Source organism: Elephantulus edwardii, unplaced genomic scaffold, assembly GCF_000299155.1.
Source record: "Elephantulus edwardii isolate Elephantulus edwardi_28Jun2011 unplaced genomic scaffold, EleEdw1.0 scaffold00140, whole genome shotgun sequence".
NCBI lineage: Eukaryota > Metazoa > Chordata > Mammalia > Macroscelidea > Macroscelididae > Elephantulus > Elephantulus edwardii.
This window is the reverse complement of record NW_006399890.1, coordinates 8470741-8481106: the sequence shown is the minus strand read 5'-3', so window position 1 is coordinate 8481106 and position 10366 is coordinate 8470741. Positions and strand designations below refer to the sequence as shown.

The following is a 10366-nucleotide window of genomic DNA, read 5'->3' as shown; positions in this document are numbered from 1 at the left end:
TAATATTCTGTTCCAAAATCAGCCTCAATCTTGTTTAGACAGCTGATAATGAGTTCTGTATTGTCTCTTTCTATAGATAAAACCAATTTGATACTTGTATATTCCTTTAGGTAGATCCATGTATATAATTGTCATTTATGTTATTCTGGTTTTCTGTAAAAAGGTATGAGCAATGAATAAATTATTGATTGGAAATAAAAGGGGGGAAGTTTTTTAAAAAGGTTCATTTTTCCAAAGGACACTTAGGTTCTATCTTGAATCAAAATGGTTTTGTCAGCTCCCTCTGTATTTCCTCCTGCTTATATTTGTCTTTTATTGCTTTATTTCTCTTGTTTTTTTTTTATTTGTTCCTATTTTACACACACACACCCTCTTTCCCCTTTTACCCTTTCATTTATTCTTTCTTTCTCTTACTTACATTGATAACCAGCCATAATGTAAACAGGAAATTTTCTTTTTTATTAAGTATTTTTCTGAAGAATTTTTTTTTCCAAGAAATGTTTAAAGCAGTATACATGGCCATGAGGATTAAGAGTGAGTTCCAGAGTAATATACCAGGGTTTGCATCCACTTCTTCCATTCACTATCCACTCTTGTACATAAGAATGTGGGCACAGCCAGGTACCAGAGTCTATACCTACAGAAAGCGAAGACTATCTGTGTACCTGCCTTGTGGTGATGAACACATGAATTCTCTTTGTGAAATTCTGTGAGAGCCTGGAGACTATACAAGAGCAAAGGTTCATCATGTGCAGGGAGTACAAAAATGACATATGTTACAGTCAAATATTTAATGGCATGTTCTCCTGGTACTGTTGCCTCTAGCAAAAGTGATAGTTTCCTCCAACAATGATAGTCCTTTATGTTGTCCAGAAAGGCATATAACCCCTGGTTGCCTTAAATAACCTGCTAAGTATCCATCTATGCATGTAATTATCTGAACCGTCTTTTAACCTATTTATATTTCAGCCACTACCACCTCTTGAGATAATGAGTTCCACAAACCTACTACCTGCTGTTAGAGCATTTGGCAGAACACAGCCACTTTCAGTGTGTAGGGACTGGCTCCTTCTCTGGTGCATGCCTCCCAGTCTTCTTCATACCAAGAAAATTATACTACTTTTCTATCCAAGAATTCTGGCTTTTCTTAAAATAATAATTATTCTGTGTACTTTTTTAAGTAATTGTTTTGCATTTCCATTTCTTATTACAAGAATAATGGACTGCAGCACAAGGGTGTTTCTAGTGAAAAACAAAGAAACAGTATTTTAACCAATACAACCTTATTTTTAAAGTTGTGTGAAAGAAGTGGATACGCTGATGTGAGCATAGCTGACTGTGACTTCTGCCTGCTTCATAAAGGGGAACTTTCCCCATCAATAATATCCTTAAGTAGCAAATAGATAGTTGCTCTGTTAGACATGCCACCCCCCATTCTCTTTTCCCTATTTCCACTGATCAATTGGATTCAGTATTCATTGTTGATTTACTTTATTCACAGACTTTATTCACAGTTGTGGTACCAAGAGCGGGGTTTATTAGGGAAATAGGTTGGGCATGGCAGAGGCAAAGAATCTCACATTACAAGTCCAGGTTTAGTCCAGAAGTCTCAAGCCAAATTAACAGAAAAACACAATTCCTTAATTAGTAAAAGTACTGGTGTCAGCTCAGCAGTCAAATTTAAATTATCCAGCAAGATTTGCCTCAGAACAGTTATAAGTCAGCTAGTCCTTCAAGCATCCGACAAGAACAACAAAACCTTTAATTGTGGCCTTTATCTCAAGGCCCCTCTGATTACACCTTGCCACAGTTTCTCCACAGCAGTGCCACAGCCTTTCCACCACCACCACCACCATCACCATCCAGTCTCCCTCAAGTCTTGCTCCTCAGTGTGAGAAGTGCATGCGCGCACGCGCTCACTCTCTCTCATCCTAGTCCCACAGCTGTTGATGAGTTGCAGGATCATGTATCTGCAGTTGAGGAAGCTGGATACCAGAGGGGCCTAACCTAATAATGACTTAGGACAGCCAACTTTTAAGCTAGCACCGCAGGTAGTATAGGACTTATAAGACAGTAGAGATATTAAAATTCCTGCTACATTTACTCATCCGTGCCTTGAGTTATTTGTAAAATGGAGAGAGTACCCGCTAGCTGTAGAGGTGTTAGGAAGATTTTAAGTTACTTAATGTATATGGAGCACTTAAATCAGGATCTGATATACAGATGCATCTGTCCCATCAATGTTTTAATTATAATTAGTGATACTGTTAATATTCTCCCCCCCCCCCCCGGAAACCAGATGCACAGATTGCAAGCCTCTATATGTATAAGGAATCTTAAACCTTTTATGGCATTGCACCCTGCCCCATTTGCAGCAGATTTTATTTACCTTTGCATTAGCCTGTGGTTGTAAAGTTGTTTAATCCTTTATTTTACAGACAGTATGTCGAAAGCCAAAGACATCCACTGATCGGCACAGTTTGAGCCTTGATGACATCAGACTTTACCAAAAAGACTTCTTGCAAATCGCAGGTCTCTGTCAGGACACTGCTCAGAGCTACACTTTTGGATGTGGCCATGAACTAGATGAGGAAGGACTCTACTGCAACAGCTGCTTGGCTCAGCAGTGCAACAACATCCAAGATGCTTTCCCAGTCAAAAGAACCAGCAAGTACTTTTCTCTGGATCTCACTCAAGATGAAGTTCCAGAATTTGTTGTATAAAGTCTTTCTGCTTGCAGCCCTACAAGCAGCCTGCTGTTTGCAAGAGGCTGTATAAGCCATGGGTTCCTTTAACTATTACTTATATTTTCTTCATCCCAAACAATGCTCTTTTCTTTTTTATTTGTGTTGGAAATAAAAGCCTTGGGACAATTGCACTTTAAATATTATGCAGAAGTAAACTGCAAAAATCAAACAGCAACACGAATGAGCTATACTGTTTACTAAACCTTCAGAATGTTGGACAGCTATAATGTGCTTGTTCATTTGTTTTGCTTTTAAGATCCTTTATGCTTAATGTCTCTTTGTTAATCGTATACAAGGTGTTTTATACCTATTTGTTTGTTTATAAATTTTTCACTGATCTCTCATGAAATGCTTGTGCTTTGAGGAAGGAGAGGGAAGGGTCTCGCCTTTGAACAGAGAAAACATTGCCTCATTATATAGCCGTTGCTGCCTGTCCCAAAGTGAACTCTAATGAAGAGGTCAAAAATCATGTGTTTCTAGAAAGCCAAAGATATGTACATACCAGAAGCTCTAGTCTAGAGTCTTGAAGACATGGATTAAGCAATAAGCAAAAGACTATGCATGTTGTGATGCCTTGTGACTTCTTCACGCCTGATCAGTGCCATATCCTCCACTTTGTTCTTCCAGAAAGTCTAGGTCTCAGCAGAGTTCCTCATCTAAGTAACAAATCAACTGTGCTCACATCATAATGCATTTTGTAGCGTTTTCAAAACTGGTTTATGTTAAAACTATGGAGTTGTATTTGATGTTTCTGCTTTGTGATGATTATATGTATGTGTGTGTTTTGATTTTCAGTAACTAGTTTCGGCCTAACCAAAGTACCCTTTGATATTTTTTTGCAATGTTTCTATTTGCATATCTAATACATATATAAATGCATAGGTCATGTGGGCTTATATATGTTCAGTGCTTACTTATCATTTTTGTTGCCATGACCATCTTATACATGGTCTCCCATGTTTAATATATTTGATACATTATTGGATGAATGAGATGATACCGACAGACAATCAACTGGTGTATGTAAAGTTAGGAACAACTTTTTTTCTTGGGTGTCTTTTGCTATGATTTTTAGCCCTGATTGTGTAATATAATTACTTGGAGAGTTTGGGGAAAACACCCAAACCAGGGTCTGAGTCCCAACCCAGATCACTTAAATCAATTCTGGTGTTGAGACCCAACTGGAATTTACTCTTACACATCTTCAAATGAATCTACCATGGAACAAGGTTGAAAATCAATGACCCCCAGAAAAGTTTTTGGTTTTTTCTTACAAAATCAAAGTATACAGGATATATTAATATATAAGAAAGGGCCATTTTTAAGTCAGTTACTGCTGTGCTGCTGTTAATGATACATAATGTAATCAAGACAGGAAAGTGAATCTATTAACCTTTTGATGTTATTAAAAGTGTACTTCATTCACACTTTATTTACGCTTCAGGAGAGAACTTCATAGCACAATATCTTTCTAGGAGATATTTTTGATGATTTAGTATTTTACATTTGTTTACCATATTTTGATATACCATTTTTTGTATCTGCCAGATTTTATTAAAAAACCCTGTATATTATTTTCTAAAAGAAAAAGTAAACCAGCCATATTTTTATACAAAATTATGTTTTCAAAGAAATAGATTTAGGGTACAGCAGAACATAAGCAGTGTTACCCGTGGATGGAGTCAGTATTATAGAACAGAGGTGAACTCAGACCGTGCTCCACCTCATGTGCCTGTATGCGGGTGTGACGTGGTCAGTGTATATGCAGCATATCCTTGTCTGATTAGCTTAGGCCGACTTTAAAATGGGGGGTGGAACTTCTATAGAGATGAATAGTCATGAAATTATTTTGCTTTTTGCTTTTATCAAATGCTTTAAAAGAACCAAAGTTTTGAATGTCAGAATGTATAAAAATGTCTCAGTCTCTATGTAAAGGGTAAAAATATGAAAGGATCATCAAATGACTGCTTATAAGTCATTTGATGAGCCATTTCTTACAGATGCTTGAGTGACAAATCCTGGTCAAGAATGAATTCTGAATGGCTCAGGTCGTGATACGATGTGTTTAACTCTTAGTTTTTCTTGCAGACATAGGAGAGGAAATGTATTTAATTAAGCAAGTAGCGCTTTATACTATTTTCTTTCTACTTTAGCCAGGATCAGGCCTTCAGAGTTTCACTAGTATTGGTGGTTTTTCACACCCACTTTCTAATTGGATTTATGAATAGCTTTTTTGGATTTTCAAACTGAAACAAGCTAAGAAATAGTTTTGCTTCTTAATCCTCTATTTGCAAGAGAATTATGTCTATATATATGTGTGTGTGTATAGGAAAATATGTTTTGAATAAACGACATTTTTTGTATTTGGAAATTGTTTTAAAAAATAAAAAAGGAAAAGTATAAAGCTGTTATTTATTCTGCCTTTGTTACATATCCATTGCTAGCCAGTATACCAATTTGGTATATATTGCCTCTACACTTTTACATTTGTATTTGCAACAATGAGCTTTATATTACATAAACTGTAAATAATCCTTTCTGTGAAAGGATCATCATATCCAGATGATACCAGACATGTAAAAGAAAACCATTATTTTGTAATTATTTCTGATAGGTATTTCATGGTAAGATTAGCAGTCAATAAAGTTACTTTATATTTGTCTTTGAACTGTCTTATTTTGTTACTTCAGTTCTCAGTTAAGCCCAGAGGCATTGAAGAGTCTTCTGGCAATCATCTTTCCTACAAGGCTGCAAGTTGAAGTACAGAGAAGTCCAATGTAATAGAATTCTGAACAAGCCTTGTCATTCTGGTGATGCTTCACTCAGTCACCGTGTCCTAACCACTGTTTCATGTAGTAGAACTGTTGTTTTTATTGTTATGTGCCATAAAGTCGCTTGCAACTCATAGCGACCCTATGTACAAGTGCCCTAAACTCTGCTCTGTCCTGTGCCAATCGCACTGTCTCTGACACTTCCATCCCAATTAAGCCGGTAATTGAATCAGTCCACCTCATAGAAGGCCTTCCTCCTGCGCCGTCCCTCCACCCTCCCAAGCATGATGTCCCTCTCCAAGGACCGGTCTCTCCTCACTACATGTCCAAGGTAAGTTAGACGGAGCCTCAGAATCCTTGCATCCAAGGAGCCACCCGGTTTAACCCTCTCCAGGACAAATCTGTTTGTTTTCCTAGCAGTCCATGGTATTCTCAATACTCTTCTCCAGCACCACAGCTCAAAGGCATCAATTCTCCTTCTATCCTCCTTGGTCATTGTCCAACTCTCTGATGCATAACAGGTGATTGCGAAGACCATGGCCTGTATCAGATGCACCTTAGTCTCCAGAGAGACACCACTGCTCTTCAGCACCTTGGAGAGGCCCCTAACAGCAGACTTTCCCATGGCAATGCGCCTTTTAATTTCCTGGCTGCTGGTGCCAAGACTGTTGACTATGGAGCCAAGCAAACTAAAGCTGTGTACAATCTCAATCTCTTCACCATCCAGTGGTGAGAATCTTTGTCTTCCTGACATTGAGCCTCAATCCATATTGTAGGCTGCAGTCCTTGACACTCTGCAGCAGGCGCTTCAGGTCCTCTTCAGTTTCAGCAAGCAGAATTGTGTCATCCGCATAATGCAGATTGTTGATAAATCGTCCACCAAACTTGACCCCACATTTCTCCTCATAGAGCCCAGCCTCCCGGATAATCTGTTCTGCATATAGGTTGAAAAGGTATGGAGATAGGATGCATCCCTGGCGTACGCCCTTCCCAATTTTGAACCATGCAGTGTTCCCTTGCTCTGTTCTGACGACTGCCTCCTGGTCCAAGTATAAGTTTCACATTAGAACGATCAAGTGTATGTTAGATGGAGCCTCAGAATCCTTGCCTCCAAGGAGCCACCCAGTTTAACCATCTCCAGGGTGAATCTGTTTTCCATGGTACTCTCAGTACTCTTCTCCAGCACCACAGCTCAAAGGCATCAATTCTCCTTCTATCCTCTTTAGTCATTGTCCAACTCTCTAATGCATAACAAGCGATAGCAAAGACCATGGCCTGTATCAGACGCACCTTAGTCTCCAGAGACACCATTGCTCTTCAATACTTTGGAGCATTAAATCTTTTAACCCTCGTATGCCCATAGAGTTGGTTCTGCTACTACTTCACACTAGAGATTATAGAGCCCAGGCTCCAAGTAGTTTAAGTCATGAGAAGAGGTAGTTGTTCACCCCAATATTAACTTCTAAATTGTGAGGACTGACCAGGCTCTATATTTTACAATATAACTTTTTTTTGCTTTCCCTTATTAAAATAACTATTGTAACTTACCAGCCCAACTGTCCAATCCAGTCAAATGGATTGAGAAATCATGGTACATTTACATGATGGAATACTACACAGCATGTAGGAGCAGTGATTTTTTAAAAGTTTGCTTAAAAGGTATACATTGTATTTCACACTATTCTTCATTCATACTGTGTTTCATACAATCATTCTCAAGCATCATGTTTCATAAAAAATCAACCACCATTGGACCTTGCCCATCATTACCTTATCTTTCTCCCGGATCCTTCCCCTTTCCTTGCCCCCCTCCCTCCACCTACCAAACTGTGCAACCTTGTGTTTTCACTCCTACATATTCTCACCCCCCCACTCCCACCTCTCCGCCCCCCTTGAATTCCCATACATGTTTTAATAGTTATTCTATTTTTACAATAATGGTCTTATGCAGTATTTGTCCTTATGAGACTGTCCTTATGTTCACTCAGCATTATGCTGTCCAGCCTCACCCAAGTTACATAGTATTTTTTAAATTGTTGCTCCTGAGTGCTGCATAGTATTCTATTCTGTGAATGTACCACAATTTCTCAGTCAGATCTATTGTGGTTGGACATTTGGGCTGTCTTCATGTTCTCGTGATGGTGAATAACTGTTATGAACTTTGGTGTACAAATCTGTGTGTCTCAGTTCTAATTTTCTTGGGTTATATTCCTAGTAGTAGAATAGCTGAGTCATATGGAGTTTCTGTGTTCAGCTTTTTGAGAAAATGCCAAACTGTCTTCCAAAGTGGTTGCACCATTTTCAGTCCCACCAACAGTGTATGAGAAGTCTCACCTCTCCATATCCTCTGCAACATTTATTACTTGCTGTCCTGTTAAATTTTGCCACTGCTACTGGGGTGAGATGCTATCTCATTGTGGTTTTGGTTTGCATCTCTCTTGTTGCCAGTGACTTTGAGCATTTCCTGATGTGTCTGTTGGCTACCTGAATGTCATCCTCTCTGAAAAGACTTTCCATGTCTTTGCACATTTTGTAACTGGGTTATCAGCTCTTTCCTCATGGAGGCCCAGGAATATTCTGTAAACTTTTTGTTATGAGACCCTTGGCTGAGATGGTATCGACAAATGTTTGTTCCCATTTGGTGGTCTACCCCCCCCATTGGAAAAAGTGTTTGATGAACACAGAGATTTAATCTTTAAAAGGTCTCATTCATCATTTTTACCCTCTCCAGATCGTGCATTTGTGGCTGTATTTGGCAGTTTCTTTATACCATAGTCTAAGCCTTCTAAGCTTGGTCCCAGTTTGTCTCTGATAAACTTAATGGTTTTTAGCTTTACTCCCAGGTCTCTGATCCTCCTTGAGTTGATTTTTGTGTATGGTGTGAAATGTGGATCCTGTTTCAGCTCTCTGCAGGTAGCAGTGAAGTTTTGCCAGCACCATTTGTTGAAGAGATTATCATTTCCCCATTTGATAGATTTTATTTCCTTGTCATATATCAGTTGACTATAAATAGATAGGTCCATTTCTGGGTTCCTGATTCTGTTCCATTGGTCTATGTGCCTGTCATTGTACCAGTACCATGCTGTTTTGGTTACTACCACTGTGTAGTAGGTTTTGAGGTCAGGGAGTGCTATGCCTCCCATGCCATTTTTGGTTTTCAGTAGTACTTTGCTAATACGGGGTCTCTTTCCTCTCCAAATAAATTTGACAATTTCCCTTTTGAGTTTCTTAAAGAATAAATTTAGTATCTGTTGGGTTTGTGTTGAACACGTAGATTGCTTTTGGTAGAATTGTCATTTTCACAATGTTGAGTCTTTTTATCCATGAAAAAGGCACATTTTCCCCATTTATTTAACTCTTTTATTGTATCTTGCAGAAATGTTCTGTAGTTTTCTTTGTACAGGTCTTTTGTGTCTCTAATTAAGTTCATGCCCAAGTATCTCCATTTGTAGTTGGCTATTATAAATAGTATTGCTTTCTTAGTTTCCTTCTCTGTGTTCTCTTTGTTACTGTAAAGAATCCCACTGATTTTTTTATATTTCTTGCAACCCTACTAAACTGGTCCACTAAGAAGCAATGATTTTGAAAATCACTAACTTGGGAGGGACTGGAGAGCATTATGCTAAGTGAACTAACTCAGTCCCATAAGTACGAATACTATATTTAAGACCTATTGTAGAAATAGAAAGATAACTAGTAAAACGTGCATGAGGATACAAGTGAGGGGATGGTAGGAGCAGAGGGGTGAGGATGGGCAGTGCAGTAATCATAGGGTCACTCTATTTGATGAGTATAGGGAGGGGTGGGTAAAGGAAATGGGAAAGCTCTGGTATGGAAAACTATGTATAAAAACTTTATAACTAAACCAGTATAAAATAAAAGTTTTCTTTAAAAACATAATCATCATTGGCTCTTTATTTTCATTTTTTAAAAGTGGTTGCACTTAAAACTGCATTTGCTAGATTAGATATGAAGGCAAAGTAACATCAAGGAAAGAGTTTAGAATGAATGATAATATTCAGACAAATTCCAACTGCAGGAAATTATCACCCCTTTGCTCCTGTTATCTTGGCTATAAAATGGAGATACTAATTCAGAAGCCTGTTGGAGGTTTAAATAAGATAATGATGAATATTACTCTGGAGACTATAGAGTAGGCCAGAACATTTTCAAATCGCAAAACTAAGCTTTTAAAAAACTGGTTTGGCAATTTTGAAAACACATAATCTCAAAGCAAACCTTTTTTTCTGGTGATAACTTGAATTTGACAGAGAGTCTGGTAAATTGTAAGAGTCACATGTTCATTGGAGGAGAAGCATGTCTAATGATCTGTGTGAGCATAATGATGTAGTACACTTTTTTAAATCCAGTTTTCACAGCCCTGCAAAGAGAACACTCATTTTACAGCTGAACAAGTCAAACTTGCCCCGTATCCCACAGCTGGTAAGTGGAAGACTAAGTCTCCAATCCTCATCTCTTTCCCAGTGCTGTCTTACATCCTCTGACCTCACCACCCTTAGAGAATGGACAGAATCTAACAAGGAAGATGGTCTGATTTTTATAGTATAATAAAATACATTAGACCTACACAAAATGTATGTAAGACAATACTTTGGCAAAGAGATTAAAAATGTGGGGAGAAAGAAGATAAAAGGTAAAATCAGAAGAGGTTTTATTATGAATAGGAACTGTAATTCGGAATTTAGGGCAGAATGGGATGAAGTACAGGCTGTCCAGGGAAAGTCATTTTTTTAATTTTTATTTTATTATTTTTGTGTGAGTGTACCGTCAAATCAGATCTGACTGGTACAGGAGGAGATTGTCCCTCCTTCCCCGGCAGAGCATCTG

General features: G+C 38.2%; 1 protein-coding gene across 2 annotated transcripts in view; it reads left to right on the top strand.

The window, feature by feature from the left end:
* Nucleotides 1-2927, top strand: part of FRMD6 (FERM domain containing 6) — a 55954-nt gene extending 53027 nt beyond the window's left edge. For both annotated transcript variants that reach the window (XM_006894366.1, XM_006894365.1), the window contains exon 13: nt 2439-2927. In XM_006894366.1, the coding sequence (XP_006894428.1) occupies nt 2439-2723 (285 nt within the window). In that variant the 3' untranslated portion in view covers nt 2724-2927. The remainder of the gene's footprint in view (nt 1-2438) is intronic.
* Nucleotides 2928-10366: the final 7439 nt, after the last annotated feature.